The 23,825-nt window shown below is 41.9% G+C and overlaps 1 protein-coding gene across 1 annotated transcript in view; it reads right to left on the bottom strand.

Moving 5' to 3' along the window:
* The window catches only part of LOC306698296 (copine-8-like), a gene marked incomplete at its 3' end in the record, with an annotated part of 61,802 nt that extends 38,619 nt beyond the window's left edge, over positions 1-23,183 (bottom strand). The window contains exons 1-4 of the mRNA XM_079162540.1: positions 22,771-23,183; positions 9,125-9,165; positions 3,572-3,618; positions 1,600-1,703 (exon numbers count right to left, since the gene is read on the bottom strand). Coding sequence (XP_079018666.1) covers positions 1,600-1,703; positions 3,572-3,618; positions 9,125-9,165; positions 22,771-22,853 — 275 coding nt within the window. The 5' untranslated portion in view covers positions 22,854-23,183. The remainder of the gene's footprint in view (positions 1-1,599; positions 1,704-3,571; positions 3,619-9,124; positions 9,166-22,770) is intronic.
* Between the last annotated feature and the right edge of the window lie 642 nt (positions 23,184-23,825).

The raw sequence follows: 23,825 nt of genomic DNA, 5'->3' as shown, positions 1-23,825 counted from the left end.
TTTAACTCAAGCGAAGCGAACACGAACATTAAAAAAACACAAATACAAACTTCGATATGAACGTAAGAGCCGCATGAAACCGGGCAAAGAGCCGCATGCGGCTCGGGAGCCGCGGGTTGACCACCCCTGTATTAGAGCCTCGGGGTCTGAGCTGACCCAGAGATATCCACCCAGCAGTGTTTAACATTCATTACCTCGACTGTGGCCGCCTGCCAAAGTCTTCATTGTATCGCCACAGTTTCATAATGAACCAAGAACCAAAAACCAAAAACCAGTGGGACGGCTGAGTCTCTATTTATCCAACCAATGTGTTTGTGAAAGCACCGTGTCAAAATACTTGGTTACAAGTCAAAGTTGCATAAGTAGAAGTGCATATGTAAGAGCATCAAAATGTACTTAGAGAACCAAAAGTAAAAGTATCCTCGTTATGCAGAATGGCTTATTTCAAATAATATATTTACGGTAGGCCTATATAATTGGATTATAATCATTGATACATTAATGCATTCATCAATCCAATGTTGCACCTGGTAAATGTTAACTACTACTCTTAATATCTATGCACTACTTAATAATACATCATAGTTTAGTAGTTGATTCATATTTTGCATTAAGAGTCTGAATCTGCAAAGTAGCCGAACATTGTGTTAAATAAATGTAGTGAAGTTAAAAGTACAATATTCCTCTCTTTTTATAAAGTTATAAAAAACTATAGTAAAATTGTTGAACATTTTACTTAAGTACAGTACTTGAGTAAATGTACTTGGATACATTCCACCACTGCTAGAAGCACAACATTGTTAACATCTTAATCTTTCACTCAAAGTGCACCAGATTGATGGATTTAACCTTAAAACGTACAAAGTTTTCTTGCAGGGGAGCGTTCCCCCAGATCCCCCGAGAGGGTCTGAGGTCCAAAAACCATAGTCTCACAAAATCCTGTGGGAAACACTGCCCAGTGCTTTAGGCAGTCAATTAAAATTGTATGATCGACTGTGTCAAAAGCCGCACTTAGGTCTAAAAGGATTAAGGCCGAGCAATCTCATGCATCTGCTGCTGAAAGGAGGTCGTTTGTTCCTTTCATGTGGACCTTTTCCTGCACTGCATAGAATCATGATCACGATTCAGACTCATAACAAAAACAATGTTGAGTATTAAAAACATGTTGTACAAAAATATAATACAATTGACAGAATTCAGGGTCTTGATCACTTACGATAAATTGATTTTTTGCAATTGTCTGTTTGAAGATTCCACTGAAACTGGATGCTGAGTTGAAATACTGAAGATGGATTATAATCGTCACAAAATGCCAAGTGTATAATTCACTGTGTGCACATGGCCCTATTTTGTCCCAAAGCATTGTACGAATTCAAATGGAAATGCCAGTGGAAAAGAAAAAAAGTGAAAACTTAGTCTTTTATTTAAGAGGGAGCAGACTTCTACATCTCCCTCCGCGCAGACCATGAATATTTCAGTCTGAGCTCAACTTTGCTCCACACAGAGAAGCGCCCACGCTTGCACAACACACACAAAGACAGACAGACACACACACACACACACAACACACCAACACGCATAAGTCAATTGTCAACTCACAGGTCAAAGCGTAGATTCTGCCTCTCCTCGAAGAAATAGTCCAGGATGAATTTGCGGACAAAGTCAGGGTTGAGGGTGTTATCTATGACTTCCGTCCGGCCAAACTGGAAGACAAAACGAGACAGGTGACGTCTGATTACTGAGACTCATTCATCAAACCACACACCAGCAAAACACCGGACCAGAAACATAAAAAGTACTCGTCCTGCAATTAATAATTAGAGTTGAAAATTCCATTGTTGTGGACAAAGAATTCTTCAAAAAAACACTCTACGGAACATGCCAATATGTAACATGTTAAATGCTAAATTTCCAATACAATGCTTAAGTTCACCTGAAGCTGATAATTTACTCTGGTGAAAGTTGAGTCAAGTCTTCAAAAATAAGTGCCGAGGTCAAGCTGGGTCAAAAATGTCCAAAACTTGCCGCTGTGTACAGGATAAACCATTTTGATTCAGGCAACAACACGACCTTTCCCCCGGTGCTGCCCTCAGGACAGACTTTAATTAAAGTAAAGCCTCATTAGAATAACCACACTTTCTCTCCATTTATCATCCAGTCAATGATTATGTTCCCTAGAACAAATGGACCTTACAGCTTTACAGGGCTGATATGGTAAGAGATAGTCACGTGATCATCTGATTTGTAAACTTCAGTGATTGATGCTGGTTAAGCATGCCAATCGTAATAAACCAAAATGGACCCATGGAAAAATTAGCTTACGGTTGCATAGATTTTTCAAATAAAAAATGTTTTCACAGAATTCGCAACATGCATGCTGCCATTTGTAATGTGACAACACTTTCTCTCGTTCATTTCGGCATATTTCGCTAGTTAAACCAAAGCTTGTGACCCTGTAGTACTCGCAACGTCTTATCATCTGTAGTACTCGCAACGTTTTATCATCTGTAGTACTCGCAACGTCTTATCATCTGTAGTACTCGCAACGTTTTATCATCTGTAGTACTCGCAACGTTTTATCATCTGTACTACTCGCAACGTTTTATCATCTGTAGTACTTGCAACGTTTTATCATCTGTACTACTCGCAACGTTTTATCATCTGTACTACTCGCAACGTTTTATCATCTGTAGTACTCGCAACGTTTTATCATCTGTAGTACTCGCAACGTTTTATCATCTGTAGTACTCGCAACGTTTTATCATCTGTACTACTCGCAACGTTTTATCATCTGTAGTACTTGCAACGTTTTATCATCTGTAGTACTCGCAACGTCTTATCATCTGTAGTACTCGCAACGTCTTATCATCTGTAGTACTCGCAACGTTTTATCATCTGTAGTACTCGCAACGTTTTATCATCTGTAGTACTCGCAACGTTTTATCATCTGTACTACTCGCAACGTTTTATCATCTGTAGTACTCGCAACGTCTTATCATCTGTAGTACTTGCAACGTCTTATCATCTGTAGTACTCGCAACGTCTTATCATCTGTGAAATGCGAAGCTGCCGCTATTTGCAATCTGCATGTAAGTAGTGCTTGAAAACCACTTTTGTGAAAGGGGCCTCTGATCTGAAAGAGACCCAGACAGTAATTACACCTGCTCCAAAAAAGCAATCATCCCAAACTAAGAGAGAACACCAACACAATAAATATGATTTGGACGACTCGGGTCCCGAGTTTCACTTACTAGTTCACAGGGCATTCACTTAAATCTGGTTTTGTCACACACACATTTTAACATGAATGCCGCGGGAATGACACAGCAACACTGGTGAAAACAACAAAAAGAGTGGGCTGGGTTAAGTTTGATGAATTCAAACCAACACATTGATCCAATAGGCTGAACCGAGCATTGCTGAGGGCAAAAAAACAAACCAGCATTACTTGCAGAGGTCTTATCACTTATCAGATACTGTAAACTGGCTCACAGGCCAGCCTTCAAAAGCTCCTTGGAAGCTTTCACTGGTTATAAATTATTCCCCCCACCACCCCACCCCGTGTACTCACCTCTCTCCATTCCCTGTTGGCTATTCCTTGAGTGTACAGCACACAAACTGTTGAATTAGAAACAGAGGAGGGGAGAGAAACAAGAGAAGGTTAAGATTGATCGAAGAGTATTTCACAACGCCGAGGAGTCAGCTGAGATGCTGTTCTTTCCCCGGACCCCAACATGAGAGGAAAACTCCCTAATTAAATGTCAGTAGAACTTTGCCTTGCAGCATGATGATATTTCAGAGAGGAATAGGGGGGGGGGGGGGGGGGGGGGGGGGGGTTAGTGAGCGTCTGTGTGGGTGGAAGAAAGTTCTCCCTATTGACATTCGAGCGTCTCCGTCCGAGGGAGTCTTGGAGTGTTTTTTGATTACGTTCCGCTAGTGAAAACACAGCGAGGCAATCAGCTGGCACTAAAATGACATTTCATTTGCATTCTAGCAGCCTTCACTGTATTCACACACACACACACACACACACACACACACACACACACACACACACACACACACACACATCTGTCACATGGCAGCGACTCACAACTCTGAGAACCCCAAAGGACCAGACACTTGGAAATCTGTTTTTACTGGTAAAAATGCACCGGGATGGTGGAAATGCTGACGTTAGAAATGCACAAATATGATTATATTATATTTAAAATCCTTTCAAATTGCAATAAAACTAATTTCTTTGACTGCCCGGAACCCATCTTGACAATTTTGCCGTGTCATCACTATTCAAATCTGAATCTGCAGAGTAGTAATAGTAACTAATACATCTAGTGTACTGTAGGTAAAAGTACAATACCACCCTCTGAGCTGTAGTGGACTAAAATGTTCTTCATAGATCAAGCTTTTTTCAATATTGCTCTCAAAGTGCACCGGATTGACAGATTTAACTTTAAATGTACAACACGTTCTTCCCGGGGAGCATGTGCCCCCGTACCCCCCGAGAATGTCTGAGGACCACCCACCACAGCATCAATAAATGCTGTGAGAAACACAGAGTCATCGATTTACAGATAGTGGGTGCAAATCCAAACCAGCTGGATGCATTTGAAATGAAGTTAGTAGTAGAGACAGCACTTTTTAAAAACACTGATATCTGGACTCACAAACATCAAACGGCTCTGTTATGTATGCTTAGTGTGTTAACTTCTGTAATCTGAGCCGCGTCCTATTTGGAATAATCTCTAAAAACACTCCTCATGAGGAGGACAGAGCAGCCTGTTTCCAACCCATTCCACTTGAGCAATAATGATCGCTAACTCTAAAAGGCCACAACAGCAACCTCTGTGTGTCCTTGTCCTATCTGGTCGCACGACAGCACTAAAAAAGAAAAAGAAAAAACAACAAACTGGCGTTAGTCTGCTGAGTTGAGAGCTAAGTGACCACTTACATACACACCAGGCACTATGTACCATCATGCATTGTGTTGAAGAAAATATAACGTGAGCAGAGCAGCGCATGACAACACAAACTGGCCACAAAGTACTTTGTATTTATTCATTTCTGAACATGTGCTTATTGCCGCCACATTGACTACCTCCCTTTCACAATAAAAGCCCTAGACATTTACAGGATGTTGCATCGGGACAACTTAAACACAGATAATGTCGCTTACAAGTATCGTCTGCATCTATAATGGATGGTCCACCAGCGACGTTTAAATTGTAAGATAGCAGTGATGTAATTAACGGTGAAGAGAAAATGACCCGAGTGTGTCTGTAAAGTTTTTTTTCTTCTTCTTGATTTTGGCGATGAGCTCACGATATAATCCTCTACATAGAAGTCCCTCGATAGGGAGTAGGGGCTATCGAATGAGTGAGTGATTTCGGACACAGCCCAAGTGTCACTTAACAAGACACTGATTTCATGCCTGTCACACATAACGGATAGGATTCTGAACAAGGACTGCAGATGGAAAAGAAGTAGCTCTGCTACAAAGCATCGCCCACTTGAGACTAAATCCCAAACTGTCTTGTGCTATCACAAAGAAGTGAGAATTCTTCTCCTCCTCTTTGCTGTGGCCGCTTTCCTACTAGTGGTCGTGTCCCGGTGTGTTAACACGGTTGTCGTTCTACTGGTTCATTCTATCAATAAAAGCCTTGTCAGAGGCAGACGCATGGAGGAGGAAGGGAAGAAGAAAAGCTGCCTGGCAACCTCGCGGTGTGACAATAAGACGGCAGGAAGTTGCTGCGCCCCGGCCAAAGAAATAGTCCGAAAGATAACACCTCAAAATACAACAACATGTTATTTTAAGACCTTTCATGCGAGGTTAGTTACTCGCTAGGGTTGTGTCTCTAAAGATAATTATTATATTACAGGATACTATCGCCTACAGTGAGAAGGGAATCATCCTGGATTTCAAATAAATTGTCCACATAAGTGTAGGTTAAGCAATAAATGGACCCTGTTGAAAACAAGACTGCATAACTAGATAATAGTTTCATGAACTTTACAATATTGCAAATTAACAGAATGTTACTTCTACACTTTGATGCTGTTCAAAACTTCAGTTTGTGTAAAAAAAATGTAAAAAAGGATTAACAGACAAGCTTTAGGGAAGAAGATCATTAAAGCCAAAAGGTGAAACTATTTAAATGTAGCATAAAAACTCTAAAATCAGGGTCCTATAAAAAACACGTGAGGCAATCAGACGCTCTAAAAAAAGAACTTGAGTTGATCTTGTGACATCTGATTATGAAGGAGACACCTTCCTCCGAGGCGACATGCATTATCATTAATTACAGCATTAATTAATTGTAAATTTATGCCTGAGTTAATGTATGAGCTACCACCTACTGATGAAATTACATGACTGATGTAATCATGGATTCATTAACAGTTGTGACTGTGAGTGAAAATCATCGTATCTGATGAATTCCAGTTTTTTTTTCCTCCCCCGAAAAACTGACATTTCCATCTTTTAGAGTGAAGCTCCTGCTGAGCCCAGATAAGTTATAATATTAATTACATTTTGGGTTTTGAGAAAATAAATGTCACTGTTTTTGTCTGAAAACACACAAAAAAAAAAAACAGAAAGGTCCCAATTACCCTGCGTCTGGTGCGGCGGCGGCAGAAGTGCTCAAACTGTTGCCGTGTTTTGGCAGACTGTCAGTCTGGATGGATGTTGGATGTTGGATATGTTGCATTGTGGGTGGTGTGCAGCGAGCCGGGGCTCAGCTGGATGAATATACGGTCGTCCTTTAATCTTGCAATGAAGCATCGGATGACACATGGTCTCTGCATTATTGTGCGATACATCAATCACATGCCCGATAAATAGTGATGCAACCAGGGCATCTGTACCGGCGCACTTTCAAGTCTTCAATCCATCGGGGCTGATGATGATGATGCGGGGGGGGGGGGGGCGCAGGGGGTGCTTGACAATAGCACCGCCATCACCGCTTCTGTTTCCAATGTAGGAGATACAGACGGTGCAATGTTCCTGTCTTCTAAATGCCCTTTTCCAATCTGCTGAAGCACACTGATCAAAGCACATTCTTGCAGCGGCTAAAGTACCCACACACACACACACACACGCACACAAAAACACACAAAACACTGGATTGTTGCCCAGCTTTATAAGCTAATATGAATATGGTGCGTGAGCCTGCCTGAGGCCCTGAATGTGTGCACTTTTTGTGTGTGTGTGTGTGTGTGTGGGGGGGGGGGCTCTGCTGAGGCGGTCTAATGCTGTGTGACTGGGGCCAGTGCTGTCAGCAGAGCAGAGACATGGACGCAGCACAAGTGCCTCCTTGCATAAATGTTGGGGGCGGGCAGGGATGCTCATCCTCCTCTCCCACCGTCTGACACTTAAAGGTCCAGTCCGCGATTCTAGGGGAGCTCATCAATTATGGGTTCACGCACAGCGGGCCAACACTAAAATACTCCATTTGGGTTCACTGTACAGCGCCCAGGTGGCAAAGTGCTATATTTATATAATATATATTATATAAAAATAACGATACATGTATTTGTACTTCAACTTTTCCTCATAACTCAAGAGTATTTTCCTCCCTTGGTGCTTTTTATTTATAGAGGGCTTTTAACAGACAGGACTGTCACAGTCTGTTACAGAAAACAAAGCTGGCACGACAGATGAAAACAGCAAGAAACTACTTCAAGGTTTGCGTGTGCACATGTGCCCGTGTACGAGAGGATCGATCTATTCTCAGCATTTAGTCAGGCTGGGTTCTTACCTTTCACAATAAAAGCACTCGGCATATACATTCACTCACGAGCATTTTTCTTAAAGGAAACTCAATAAAAGAGCTCACAGTAGTTTAGTCTGTACAACAATTGACCTCAGGATCACGGTTGTTGGTCCTCTGCCTGTTTTACAGGGCTGGTATAAGGTTAAGGGATATTGAAATTCCCCTACTGACTACATTGAAAAACAAGGTGTACAAAATGTTCATCCGAAAACAAAGCTGAAGATAGACGCTTGTTATAAACATCTATCTAGCTGTGTGTGTGTCCCACTGGCTGACTTTATGCACTGCACAGCGTTCATATAGCCAATGCAATTATGACCTGTTTAACTTCCTAACTCGTAAAAGGTGCTTATAATACACCATTAAACCTGCCGGCAATACCGGCTGTATTGGTTGTAGCTGCTGCTGCTGTGGAAGTGGTCCAATGACACGTTTAAATAAATCGAAATCGAACACTTGCGGAGAAATCAAACTGTCATTTTCTTTCCATGTCTGGGCGCTAAAAGTATTGATTGCAGGTAAAGTCTGGCTGGAGAAGTGTCTGTACTATTTAGTACTGGGTTATGTCCTTTGATACCTGAAAGGGCAAGTACCAAAACCTTGCCCTACTATTTTATGACCTCCCTTGGCGGTGAAGGTGGAGCCTGTCTTTTTCCTTCCCTGTTGGTAGAAAAAGGTTTTTGTGGAATTAAAACAGCTTTCCATACGAGGTGCCATGTCTGCTTTCCAGCTCTTGTGTTAAAGACAAAAGCCATTGTCTAAAATGAGAACTCCGTTTCCACGTTTACAAGGAGAAGACATCTTCAATCCAACACTTTATGTTTCTCTATCAAAGCAAATTACTGTTGGATTGCAGACCGAGCCTTTAAAAACCACTGGACCAGTTGCCAAATTGAACCCCTGCTGTCAGGGGAGTGCGGAGTGTGTGTGTGTGTGTGTGTGTGTGTTTGTGTGTGTGTGTGTGTGTCCTTTAATCTGTAGGAGGGAAGTGGCTGGTTTGTGTGTGAGGATGATCTGGTTACCCTCACTCACACTGGGAGAGAGAACAGTGACGAATACAACCCCTGACATATGCAAATGTCTACTGATTCACACAGGCGAGGTAGAACGTGTGTGTGTGTGTGTGTGTGTGTGTGTGTGTGTGTGTGTGTGTGTGTTGTTCCATGTGTAGTGCATCATGCAAGCCATGTCTCTACATGTGGTGGATGTTTGTCTGTACATATTTCTGTTTGTCTGCAGTATTTAATGTGCATGTGTGTGTGTGTGTGTGTGTGTGTGTGTGTGTGTGTGTGTGTGTGTGTGTGTGTGTGTGTGTGTGTCTGTGTGTGTGTGTGTGTGTGTGACAAACTTACTAGGATCAGATTTGGAGAACGTGTCTCTGTCCAGCAGGTTTCTGAAAAACAAAAACAAAACAGAGAGACCCATTGTCATCAAAAGTAAATGCACACATCTCTCCCACTTCAACAAAGACTGGAACGTTATCACATTATTACATTCTCGCCTAATTAGCTCCGGCTACCGTCCCCGACAGCTTGTTTAACCATATCCTCTGACTTGATTAACAAAAGCCATTTCATCCAGTCACTGAGGCAGAAACATTAAACAGACTGTAACATTGAGCTTAAAGTGGGGCCCCATTTATATTTCAAAAATACAGAGAAAAAGCCGGAGACGGGACACATTTTTCCCTATTTTGCACTCCCTGGGTGCCAAAAACAACAGTGGAGGCCAGCATCAAATTTACATGACACTCCAGTCTTTGCTCTTTGCACGGGGAGGGATAAATGCACTGAAGAGTCCCATCGCAGAGCAGATGCTCGGCACCGCTGAGGTACTCCGCGGTTAAACAGCTCTGAAATAATTAAATATGCACACAAGGAAGACAAGTCACAGCTGCCAGGGAGCAGAGAAGAAACACCGAGGGGGCAGCTCGGGCTCAGGGAGGGGAAACCCGGCCTGTTGCGTCAGTGGTGGGCCTTTGTGCTTCAACTCGGTTGCCTACAGTGTCCTGGTCTCAGGGGTAGGTGGCAAGGAGGACAGGGACGGGGCGGAGAAGTCTCGAAGAAGCCGACGAGAACCCTTCACTGGCTCGCTCAGCTCGTACTGCTGCCAAATCTTACATTAAAACCCCATAAAGCTTTCAAGACTAAATAATACGGGCGCCATCTGCAAGTCCGGCGGGACGCGTTACCCCAAAATCTACTGTTGTGGAGCAGCGGAAAAGGATTTTAAAGCACCATGAAAAGGTAACACAGGCAAAATGTGTCTTAAATGGCATTTTTAAATCAGACACAATAACGGTAAACACCTTAAAGTTAAATAGTACTTCACGGATTTAGGGATTCCTAAAGTCAGGGGATTTGCAAAAGACGAAAAAACAGAAAAGAAAACTTTTCCTTACTGATGAAACGGAACCACACATGTCCTCCCTTTTACGTCCCTGTACGCTTCTTTCTATAAAAAAACAAGGGTACTACACTACCCATGATGCAAATGAATTATGTATTTTCCTCAGGACATTTCTCCTCACGAAGCTCTGGCTAACAAGAGACGTTGAAGTGATGATAATGTCTGTGCCAAGATTTCTTGCAAACACTTCCCTTGCTTCACGCAGATGTCAGGTGATCAAAAAAGCAAAAAGCAAAGTGTGAAGATAAATGCAGAAACATCTCAAGTTTGCAGTTTAACAACAAGCCCGGTCATTGCATTCCAAAACATTTAGAAACGACAGTTACAAGAATCATTCATGTGACCATTTTAGGATCTTCCTTTGTTCACACGGACTTCCTCCCCGAGGAGGTTTTGACGCGCTGTAATCATGTCATGCTACTTTCAGCAAACACTCATAATTTGCCACAAAAAGTCCTCGTCAAGCAAACATGAACACATTTGAACAAAATGTTGTTGTCATGGCATGAGTGTGAGTTGACCTTACGTGATAGCCACAACAAACTTTTTTTTTTTTTTGCAGCCTACTCTTCCACGGCTGCAGAGAGTTCCCAGGCTTTTGATTATTAATCGGGATGATCGTGAGCATCATTTTAAGTGGCAGCGATCGCAGCAGCGTGACTGCGTCCATATTGTGCCCTGCTGACAGAGAGAGAGAGAGAGAGAGAGAGAGAGAGAGAGAGAGAGAGAGAGAGAGAGAGAGAGAGAGAAGGAGAGGGAGAGGCTCCCGCTATCATGCTTGCTGAAGGGGCGCGAGCGTTCTGTCGCCCGTCCCGTCCCGTCTGACAGGCAGCGAGTGTCTTGGAGCCGTTGATGGCTAGTGATGTATCTAGATCAGGCGCTCGTGTTGTGCTGATCCCAGTGTGGCCCAGATGGTAAAACGCCACGCTCGACTGCCTCGCTTGTCAGGGGCACGCCCACCGGCTTTTTCCCCGGCTCTGAGACCTTAAATAAATGATAATAAGCGATGTGGGCCCATAGTCGCATCGCGGGGCCTGTGTTTGTGACATGGCGCAAAGTCTGAGAGATTGTGCGGGAGTGAGAAGTGGGCGACTTCACCTGCCAAGTGGGATGAATGTCCGATCGAAAAATATCACAGTACTCTTGTTGGCTCCCAGAGGGTTTACGAGTGGAGGCAGGGGACGAGAGACGAAGAAGAAAAAACAAGGGAGTGTATGGAAGACAGGACGCGTTTGTTTGTGAGTGAGTGTCAGCAGAAGTGCACACACGTGCATGGATACGGTAACCTCCCTCTGATTCACGTGCACCCTCGGGCTTCCACCTGGCCCCGATAGAGACGGGCGACTCTCTTAAAAAGCCCTTTCCACCGCGGGCAGCCCTGGAAAACGCCCGGGCGGTCCGAGCCAGAGTGCCTCGTCGTTCATCAAACATTTACGCGCGCGGTCCCTCCTCGACACCAGAACTACATTTGAAATCCCAACAGTTACATCAGAGGCACCTAAACATGGCAGCTGGCGCTTTAAATACCTGTATGTGAGGAAGAAGAGCGCGCGGGGGGGGGGGGGGTAATTCAGATGTGTTCTTGTAAAAAATAAAAAAGGGACATTGCTGCAACCAGACGTTAAAAAGGTTCATTTTTAATGGAGGTTTGTTAATTATTAATATATATATATATATATATATATAGCAAATATCTTCAAAGAATGATAAAATAGTATTTTGGCTTGAAATACTCTTAGCTTTAAACCTGCACTCTTAATCATTCAAACTGCTTTTTTCATCAGATAACGATGAGATAAAATCTTATGTGAAATAAGTTTGACTAAACTGACAAAACATGTAGTTTTGGATGGACCTGGTTGACTGAAATATTTAAAATAATCACACATGACACAGGAAAAAGTGAAGGGAGAAAACCCTTTGGCAAGATAAAAATGACTAAAATGTGACTTCGGTTATTCAGCATTTTTGTCTCAAAACTAAAGCTGCCCAAATCAACACGGATTCCTTAACTCATACCAAACAGAATGTTTTTCATTTCAAAAGCAGCCCTGTGGTTCTCCCCCATCACCTGATCTGATTTTATACCTGTAGCGAGGATGAGCATAACCTCAAACATGTGAAACAGCCATCAACACTTTCCAGCAACAATTTTTCCACCGCTCAGCTTCCTCCAACCAGCCCGACACATCCTATGAGGTGGACGTGAGTGCCTACATTTTTAGCCCGGGAGGCCCCCGGTGGGACTGGAGGCATTAACCCTGGCAGTGTTAGTGCTCAGCAGACTCCACGGGAGAACGAGCGGCCGGGAAACCTTCTCAGGGAGGAAACCTCTCCGCCGTCTTGCTTCTTAAAGTCAGAGCGCTCCGGATGGCAGCGTGGGCCACTTCCCATTGCGTAAGCTGAGTCCACTGGTTTGACATTCAGCCCTCCGGCCGATGTGCAGGTTTGTTTACTGTTAGTGCAGTGACAGTTGTCTGTGGAGCTATAGACCAATAAAGAGCTCCTCTACTCCTCAGTAATGAACAGGGCACAGCTGGTCGTGCTGGGAGGATCGCACCAGATCAATAAGGTCAATGGAGTCTGAAGAAGACTCTGAGCTGTTCCGATCAATCCGCCTTTGTAGCACATGAGACACTCTTAACTCTCAACGATTTTCTCAGATTCTCTCAGTGTGTGTTTGTATGAGAGCTTCAGTGAACTAAAGGAATCCAACGTCAATGAGACAAAGTCACAACAATAGCGATGTAAACGACTGTGTAGAACTACTGTGGAATAATGGAGCCACTTTGGACGAACAGACTTCTACAACGCGACTGTGGGAGCAAAACTTCTTCAGTGCAACATTTAATTGATGTTGTACGACAACAATATTTCCTCCATCCCTGCCAATGGGCATCAGCCTTCTCGCTCATTTGGGACCACCAGCATTTAAGATTCAGATATGAGCTTTCAGGCACCATAGTGCTACTTAGAAATAAAAATCCATTCAATTATTTTCCTGACAGTCATCAAAACAACCCCGGTACGCTCCTTATTCTGTATTCCCATGGAATCAGGCAAAGCAGATGCATTTTAATTGACGAGAGCAAGACGGTGCGAAGTTAACAATATGTAAACTCGTCCTCCGCGACCTAAAGTTGTTCACGTTTCCAATAGGATATTAAGAGAAAGCTGCATTGTATAGCTACATGACCAGGTGCTGTGGACATGAATATGTTCTATACTAGTGGAAGAAGTGCTCAGATATTTTACTAAAGCAATACTTCAGTGTAGAAATACTCTCATACGAGTAAAATTCCTGCATTCAAACTCTTGACTTAACTAAAAGTGCAAAAGGTTAAAATATTCTTCCAGCAGTTGAAGCAGAAGTACTTATTATGCAGAATGAGTAATTTCAGAACGATATATTATGACTGGATTATAATTAGTGATGCATTAATATGTATCACCTTTCATTCATGTAGCAGCTGGTAACGGTGGAGATAATTTAGTTTACTTTAATATGCTGTTTAGCCTAACCTAAAATAAAACATCAAGATTTATTATTTTCTATTAAAAATCAAAATCTGCAAAATAACTAACCAAAGCTATCAAATAAATGCAGTGTGGTAAGAAGTACAATATTTACCTCCAAAATGTGGCGAGTAGTAGTATAAAGTAGTGTGAAATGGAAACATTTAAGTACAAGTATCTCAACATTTGACTTCAGTACACCTCAGTAAATGTACATTTCTCATTACATGAGAATAGAGAGCAACTGCAACCACTGTCAATGCACATTTTCTAACCTCCTGTCCTTGTACAGACCATACATCTATAAAGTATTACAAAGGACAACGACGTAAATGCTGTGTGCTATGCTTTGATGTACAACTTTCTCAGAAAGTCTCCAATTTGTGGATTCTGTTCAGTTTGAAGCACAACAACCACATCCCATAGTGTGCAGAGTAGAAAGGCAAAAGATGGCAGCGGAGGGAACGGACGGAGCAGGAGGTGAGCTGCCGTGTGATGCCACGGAGCCACGCCAGCTCTCCGAGGTCACCAGGTGACACTACGGTGGCTGGCTGGGGTCTTAATTAGGCCAAATGCCTCCTTCAATGAGTCATTAATGCAGCCACTCAGCAGGACCCCCGCTGGGCCTCCTGCGGTTTGGTTCCCGCCACATGAGACCGCCTTGATCTGCTGGTTTTATGCTCTTTGCTCCGTTACATCTAAATGGTGGAGGATGTAAAAACCTGACACACTTTAGGCGGCGGAGCTACAAGGTGGAGCAACACAGAGAAGGAAAAGGATTTGACTTCGATTCGTTGAGGCGGTGTTTGAAGTTAGTTTGAGTTGTCAACAGATCTACCGAGTAATTAATAAGAACAAATGGAGCCGAGTGGAAATGTATGAAATAATAGCTGAAAATTAAAGACAAAGAGTAATAAATCAATAGGAAAAGTGATACATTACATAAACAAACTGCTACTGGAGGAATTGCTTTGCTCCTAATTATAACAGTGTACACAGCCACAGAGCGCCTCGCTGCTCTGAATTTACTCTCCCTCAGCATCATACAAATCCTTTTATTTTCATATGATAAAGCAGAGAATTGTTCCTGTCGATTACACTCTTGTCTGTTACATTAACCTGTATGTGCTTTGGGTTAAAGTCAGACTGTGTGTCTTATTTCCACATTGTAATAAGTTAGTTTTGATTGTGATAAGATGATAGTTTAATAATGAACTTTATCTCCTAATGCAGAACTCCTACGATCGCTTCGCCATTATTACCTCCTAACGCCTACAAACTGCTATCGACAGCTACCACTCAGATAGGAGACAACTCCCCCTGAACTACAGTTCCTATATTTTGGGGGCTTTGGGGGAATGTAAACAGGAAGTACGGTGCATAGTTAGCTGTGGGCTACAACCCCAATTATTTGGCAAATTTAATGTCACCATTAAAAGCTTGCCGGAGCAGCTATTATAGATAGTAGAGATAACTATCACTGGAATACTGTGATAGTGAAGAAAGCTTAAAAACCTCATAATTCTCAGGCGAGTTCTGGAGTTATAAGGAGCTTCTTTTTAAAGAAGCATTAGCAACTGTGACATCTGAGATAATTATATCCAAGGGAAGTGCAAGTCACACGGAATCAAATCTAAAAATAGCTTCTATAATGTCTGCATGTTCAGAATGTTGACGCAAATTGCCACAATCGGGCGCCAAGTCTTTTAAACTATTGCCTCAGTGAGCCACTGCTGGTCTGCTGAGTGTTGTTGCTTTAAACTCACTCTCTGCTTTTTTTCTTTTAAACACCAGTATGCACCTTTCCATCACCTCAGCAGCATGTCTGCCAGAATGTAGCACCACACAGCAGCTATCAGAGAGACAGCTTATGGTTGGTTTCAAGAAGAATTAAAAGTGTAAAAGACCAAACAACACATTCCTCAGTCTGGAGAATCCATCAGATGCTCCGCAGACCTTTGGCTCTGTGGCAGGTTTGCGATCGAGTAACTTGCATTCACAACACAGCAAATCTTTACAACATCTGCTTTCCCTGCAGCAGCCACAAGAATGAAGCAGGTGTTGTTGTATTTTTGGGGGTGAAATAATGTTGCAGAGCACAATAACTAAGCACATACGCTCTCAATCAACACTGAAAATAATCCTTAGTTGCAGCCCTACTTTAAGTATTTTCCTTTACCATTCAACATTATTTTACTATTTCCTCATCTTGTAATGTCTGTTAAAGCTGCTTCACATTGCAGCGAACATCAGAAACATGCACGTCTGTGCTCCAACAAGTCTGTCTGTCTCTCTCTGTTTACCTTCCTCGCGGAGAGCACAACATCGGCTGTGACACATCGACCGGCCTCTCAGCGGGTCGCCGGCCGGCTTCAATGCGGCCACATCGCAGCGCGTCAATTCTTCGACGAGACGCACTTTCTACCTTTTGTGCCCAAAAGGTCACGGCTATCTCTCCGCTGTGGACCGGTCAGATCAGGTGACAGCCACATCGGCGTGAACGCGGTCAACTTGCGTGCACAAACGTTCTCCAAGGGAACAGCCGTCTGCAGCTCTAGAGGCCCGTCTGCAGCTTTGGAGGCCCGTCTGCAGCTCTAGAAGCCCGTCTGCAGCTTTGGAGGCCCGACTGCAGCTTTAGAGGCCCGTCTGCAGCTCTAGAGGCCCGTCTGCAGCTCTAGAGGCCCGTCTGACTCGCTGCTTACTATCTGTGTACAAAACCTAAACGCCATCTGTGTGTGTGTGTGTGTGTGTGTGTGTGTGTGTGTGTGTGTGTGTGTCATCGAGGCCTTGTGATCAGAAATGATAGGCGCTCATCAGTCAAACTGCTGCTGCAGCAGACTGGGGGGATTTGCTTCTCACACAATGTTGGACTTGAGTTAATCAATCTGTCAGTTGTTGTGCTCGACTACACGCAGGACGAGTGCGGGCCACGGTTTGGATTTATTGAGCAAAGGGGGGCTTTTCACTGAAGGATGGGATCCATCTAGTGTGAATGCTTCAGCAGCTTCGCCGACATGCGGAGACACCGAAGTGGGAAAATCACACCACCCACCCGCTCAGCGCTGGTGAATTTTTGTGTTGGTGCGGGTGCTTTGAAATGGGGTTTGTATGAGGTACTTATTGAGGTCCGTATTACAGTATTACAAGTATTACGATACTTATACTGTATTACCTACAGCAGATGGGGGCTTTAGAGATGCAGACAGGTCGCGGTAGCAAAACAACGTGCTGCTGTGGACGGGGACGTCAGCAAAATGTATTCTAGCAACCAAAAAGAAAGGCCCATAAAAAAAAAAAAAGGTTTCACCTTTGACGTGAGAAGAGTCGCTACCGACGGGGAACTGAAGCCGTTGTATCTACTTATGTTGGATTTTGGAAAATACGCTCCCAATCCCACCAAATACTATAATACTAATAATTTTGGTGAAGCCTGATCTTTATCTGCAACTGTGCAAAAACACCACAAAAACGAAACAAAATGAATAGACATGCAAAAAAAGCGTTTAAATGTTGACTTACAATTTGAATGTCAACATTATGAATGTAGCTTTGAAGCATCGAACTATTCGGTCCAGCTCTAGAAGAAGAGCTTCACATTCTGTTCAGTGATTAGGAGGGAACTCCGTCGCTGCTGAGTCCAGCTGCTTAGAGTGTTAGCATCGCACTGGGTCCCTCGAGGAAAAGCCGATGGGATGTCCCCATTGGATTTTGGATTATTGCAGAAAATAAACTCTTTTATAAGACAAGTTAAAGCTTCAAAATGAAGGAGAGGGATTTCAACTGACATGTTTCATATCATAGATGTTTTTCCTTATCATTGATAAAAACATTTCCATAGTTTGGTGCATAAAAATTCACCAGAATCCTGTAAATTAAGTGTCTGATGCTAAAAATGTCTTTACATTGCAGGAAAGTGCTGCGCTTTAGACCAGGTTTTAGTTGGTCAATGGTGCAAACTGCTTTCTGCTGACTCATGATTGCAATGCACCAACAAGGCACTTGGCCACAACTCACTTTAAGACCAACACGGCCATGGGGCACAGGTATATTTGCTACTAACACAACGGGGGGTGCAAAAATGACAACTGTAACTGTAACTAACATAATCATTAGTCACAGCTCTGACGCAGGTTGTTTGATTTGTTCCTTCATGCCTGGCTTGAAAAGCAGCGTTTCTCTGCCCTCTGACTGAAAGTCTCGACTCTGTTGCACCTCACACCACAACCAACACTGATGTCCCGATGTACTGACACACCCTGGAGTACACTCCTACATCACTGCTGGAGTGGAGCAGGATTGTCAGCTGTCAGAGCTCCCCAGTGTCGCACTTCCATAAAGTTGAGCTGCACGGTGGCCTGTCGCAATAACTACTTCTGTAGGACGCTTTATTGTCCCAGAAATGATTCCAATAAACCTTATTATTGTTATTTGAAGTACAAACTTCAATAGAGCAATTTAACTTTTTATTCTGAGGAATATTCAGACTTCAGGGAAGTATTCAAATATTCTGAATTAATACAATAAAACCAAAACAATAAATAAAATGGCTACTTGGGTAAATATTAAACATTTGGCACAGGGATTCCGCAACAGGCAATACCCTGCCAATCCGTTTCTCACTGGTTTGGATCTTTTTTCAGAAAAAATGCAAATCAACAACCTATTAGCTACAAGCTAAATACAAGTAACAACACTTCTATCTCATTCGGCTTCGGAAACCCCAAATGTTCCCACACTGGAGCTGTGGACAATAAGTCGATAACATAAAAAATGATTGAGATCGTCTCCATATATTGTACAATAAGTCCATTATTCTGACAGGCCTAGTATGGACGCACAGGGACAGATTAAAAAGAGGAGTGTACAACCCGTCTTTTAGTCCCTATGGCTCCAAACATTCTAAATACTACATTTCCTCCACACCTCCAGTTTGTAGCGTGGGGTTTCTGTTATAAACAAGTAGCCTCTAAGTATAGAAAACAATATTTTCTCAATATATTGTCTCAGCCCCAGAGGTGTTGAGAAATCTCTTCACTGACATTCCTGCTGCCAACTCAATACAATGGAGGTCAGTGGGATGATGTTTGTGCTGCTCACTGCATCAGAAAACTGACATGAGACTTGTCACTCAAGAAATACTATACTCTGCAGACCTGCCTGGGAAACACTTGGAGGTACTTTTCCTGAAGAAATAGTACCTATCCGGAGTAATGAGGACATAGTTTTGGGTAAGTAGACGCTGTATAAAAACTGTTGCTTGTAGACTGCAAATAACAAACCATGGCTGCTCGAACACTTACAGTGAAAACTAGTTTGCTCCTCTCTTTTGTGAGCGGTGACTTTAATATTTTTCTATCACAGGTCACTGTAAGCTGTGCTAAAACCTCTCTCCATACGGATACACACTCTCCTAAGAGCTGAGACACAAGTAATGGACTGTGACTCAGGATTCCTTTGCAACCATTAAAGAAATGTCGCTCCAGTTTGTCACTGCGTGCCCCTTCCATCCATTTTCTATAATTCCTCCTATTCATGGACACATGCAGCAGATCTTATACATGATCTTGATGATTCATAACTCTTAACAGTAGAGCTTTTCTCTCATGGAGGGAGCATTTCTAGTGTGCAGAGACTCTATTTTTCCTTCTTTTACGTGTCTCCTCAACCTAGTATATATTATCTGGATGTGCATGCTTTTGTAAACTTTTTTTCATGGTGCCATCATTTCAATAGAGCAATTATTTTTTTGTCCAGATGGTGGCTTCATCCTTTTGGAAGGAAACATCTTCACGGGCTCTGATCTCAGAAATGGCTGAGGTCATTACGGGGCTGACTTCTTCTGTCGAGCCATTATCGGGCTTTTATCTTTGACCGACATGAAACAACAACAGCAGCTCGGTCTCCTGCAGCAGCTGGCTGATTTCAGGTCAGTCAAAGCACAATTCAGTCCAAAGTCTTTGTTCTTCAGCTCATTATTTGTCCCATAAAAGATTTACAGGACTTAGTTTTACAGTAAAAGAATATCTTCCAAATAAACAACTTGGTCCTAAACCGATGGAGATGGATAACAGTTATCAATAAAACCGTATACACCTAAATACCGTTCATAGAATATATATTGATATCATTCCGTGTTTCCAGCATCACTGTATATTAGTGATGATAGTTTAGGAGTTACTGGTGCTCTTAGAAGTGAAAATAAGCTTTTCTTTGATTGGTATAACTAAATCATTTGGGTGTTCGACTGATCAGATAAAACAACAATTTAAAGACGTCAACTCGGGGTTTGAGCAATTTTGATGAACATTTTCAGTATTTTCTGACATTTACAGACAAAATGATGAATCAAATAATCCAGAATATAATCAATAGAACATTCATTAGTTGCAACTTGAAATGCTTTTTTACACACAACAAACTTGAAACTGATCACTGGTAGTGTGGATGGTTTGATGTATCCATCAGGCTGCTGATTCATGATGTTTTGGTTGATAAAACAGCATTAAAACTATTTTTTTTTAAAAAGCTATTACAAATTCACAAAGTGAAAGTTGAGATGCTCAAATAGATTATTTTCTCCAGCCGCCAGTCAAAATCCCAAAAAGATATTCAGGTTTTATTTCCAAAGAAGTCAATTTCAGTCTCAGCTTTGAAGCCAACATTGACAAGAAGACCTTAAAGTGCTGAAAATACTCAAACTCCGTCTTCTGAAGATCAAGAGTGAGCCTGAAAGCTTCAGAACAGATATGATACAAAACTATGATACAACACTAAACTATGATACAAAACTATGATACAAAACTAAACTATGATACAAAACTATGATACAAAACTATGATACAACACTAAACTATGATACAAAACTATGATACAAAACTAAACTATGATACAAAACTATGATACAACACTAAACTATGATACAAAACTATGATACAAAACTATGATACAACACTAAACTATGATACAAAACTATGATACAAAACTATGATACAACACTAAACTATGATACAAAACTATGATACAAAACTATGATACAAAACTATGATACAACACTAAACTATGATACAAAACTATGATACAAAACTAAACTATGATACAAAACTATGATACAACACTAAACTATGATACAAAACTATGATACAACACTAAACTATGATACAAAACTATGATACAACACTAAACTGTGATACAACACCATGATACAAAACTATGATAGAAAACTATGATACAAAACTGTGATACAACACTATGATACAACACTGTGATACAACACTGTGATACAACACTATGATACAAAACTATGATACAACACTATGATACAACACTATGATACAACACTATGATACAACACTATGATACAACACTATGATACAACACTATGATACAACACTGTGATACAACACTGTGATACAACACTATGATACAACACTATGATACAACACTATGATACAACACTATGATACAACACTATGATACAACACTATGATACAACACTATGATACAACACTATGATACAACACTATGATACAACACTGTGATACAACACTATGATACAAAACTATGATACAACACTATGATACAACACTATGATACAACACTATGATACAACACTATGATACAACACTATGATACAACACTATGATACAACACTATGATACAACAGCTTCTCTATTGAAAGGATGTGCTGTCTTTTCTTTGTCTTATATCTCAGGTGGCAGTGCTTCTTTTTTAAACAATCTAGAATATGGTTTAGTACATCACACATGCTAGTTTAAACACCAGATGTTGACTAAATTCTGCTACACAATAAAGAAAAAGATATTTAATCAGTTTTTTAAAGTATAAAGGCTGTAGTAAAGTGTGTATCTCAAGTCCTATGTTGAAGGATATGGCCCACAATCAAAGATATTTTGCCCGCCCCCTTACGTCTTATGTGAGTGAAAAATCTAATATCTTTACTTGGTTTGTCTCAGCAAAAGTCCAAAAGTCAATTTATAGATGTTACCTTGTGCTTTAGGAAAACTGTGGTGGGAATTTATTCCTACTTTCTGGCATTTTATTGACCAAGTTAATCCTATTTAAGAAATAATCTTCAGGTTTTCATCTGCAGATGAACAGAACATTCAAAAATAAGTCTGTTCACTTGTGGTGGATGAACACCTTACCGAGACACTTTGTGTTGGTTTGTACCGCAATTTGTATCACAAATGCTGCAACAAGCTGCAACCATTGGTGTTTCTGATGGAAAAGTGACAATTAATCAATTATCAAAACAGCTATTGATTCATTTTCTGTGGTTCAATTTTAAGTGTCTCAGCTCTCAGATAGATAGATAGATAGATAGATAGATAGATAGATAGATAGATAGATAGATAGATAGATAGATAGATAGATAGATAGATAGATAGATGGATGAATATAATAGCCTACATAAATTGGGATTAGGGGTGAGTACAGTGGGTGAGTTGCAGCATCCAGAAAATACTCCCTTCCTCCCCCTCATCCTCATCAACAGGACAACCCTCTACTATCAGAGCTACAGTACGAGAGGAGAGGAGAGGACGGTGCTTCAGTAGTAAACCGGCATCAATCCCAACCAAACACATCCAGTCCACATATAGAACAACATAAGTGTGTTTTCTGGAGGAATATAACCAGTATATTACCATGATCATTACCAGACACAGGAACATACATTCCCACAGTATGTTCATGTAGCATCGATATTAAAACAGCAGCAGAAAAGACATGTCAACTCTGAGCCCCATCTGGCGATCATCTGAAGGGAACTGCTGCCAACACACGCTTCAAACTCCCCATTTAAGTGAATTATAATTCAACTTCCACTACTAAAGATAAAACTGACCCTCAAAAAAGATGCACGCGGCTCAAATCTAATTGTTAACAGCAATAAAAGACGACCGCGAATGGAGTTGCTGGTGCGTTTAATCTCCACGACATTCACCCGTCGTGGTGACCCGACAGTGAAGTGTCAAATATCAAAACTATTGAACGTTTCCACAAATAAAAAACATGCTTTTAATATCTGTAACAGCAGCAGTTTTGTACTCACCTGCAAGACACCGTGAGCTCAACTTTGGTGGCAGGTATCGCGGCGGTGAAAGGGTCCGCGTCCCCGATACACGCCATATTCATCGAGCTGCTTAGTCGATCACAAAGCGCCCAGTATCCAGCGCCTTAACGGCGGCATGAGAGGAGCCGAGAGAAGAGGGGAAATGGGGGAACAATTAAAACGAAACAAAAAAAGATAGCCTTGCAAGGAGAAGACAATAAGCCGTTTGTTCCAGGAATAGAGAGAGAGAGAAAGAGAGAAAGAGAGAGAGAGAGAGATACGCGGATGCGGAGGAGCTGCAGCGCGCGGAGTCGCGTCTCTGTGCGCCTCGATGCTCCGGAGGAGAGAGGACGCTGTGAAGGGGAGGACACACACACACACACACACACACACACACACACACACACACACACACACACACACACGCACACATTAACATACACATTAACACAGACACACGCACGCACGTACGCACAACACACATTAATAAACACACATTGACATACACACAAACATGCACAGACAAACATTAACATACACATAGGCTACACACACACACACACCTACAGACACACACATTAACATACACAAAGGCTACATACACACACACACAGACCTACACACACACACATTAACATACACATAGGCTACACATAAAGACATAAACATACACAGAGGCTACACACACACTTACAGACACACACATTAACATACACAAAGGCTACATACACACACACCTACACACTAACATACACGGAGGCTACACACAAAGTGGGAGTGTACAGTATTTACCCAATTTTTGTATAGCTTGATAAATATTCCTCCTTTATCTTCAGAAACGAGTTTGGAAAATTACAATTAGTGACAGTTTTAACGTTAGTTTAGACTATTTAACGCGGGTACGTGTAGTTTAGTTTAAGGTCGGGCTGTGGAATTATGAGTTAAAATCTAATTTAAAACGGATGAATGTCAGCTAACGCTAAACACCGGACAGACAGGCTAACGTGCCGTTGTTCTGCCGATATTTTTTAGAGTCCTCTTCCAATTATCTAGAT

Source organism: Pholis gunnellus (genome assembly GCF_910591455.1).
Source record: "Pholis gunnellus genome assembly, chromosome: 7".
NCBI lineage: Eukaryota > Metazoa > Chordata > Actinopteri > Perciformes > Pholidae > Pholis > Pholis gunnellus.
The sequence above is the reverse complement of the archived record's forward strand: the minus strand, read 5'-3'. Positions and strand labels throughout refer to the sequence as shown.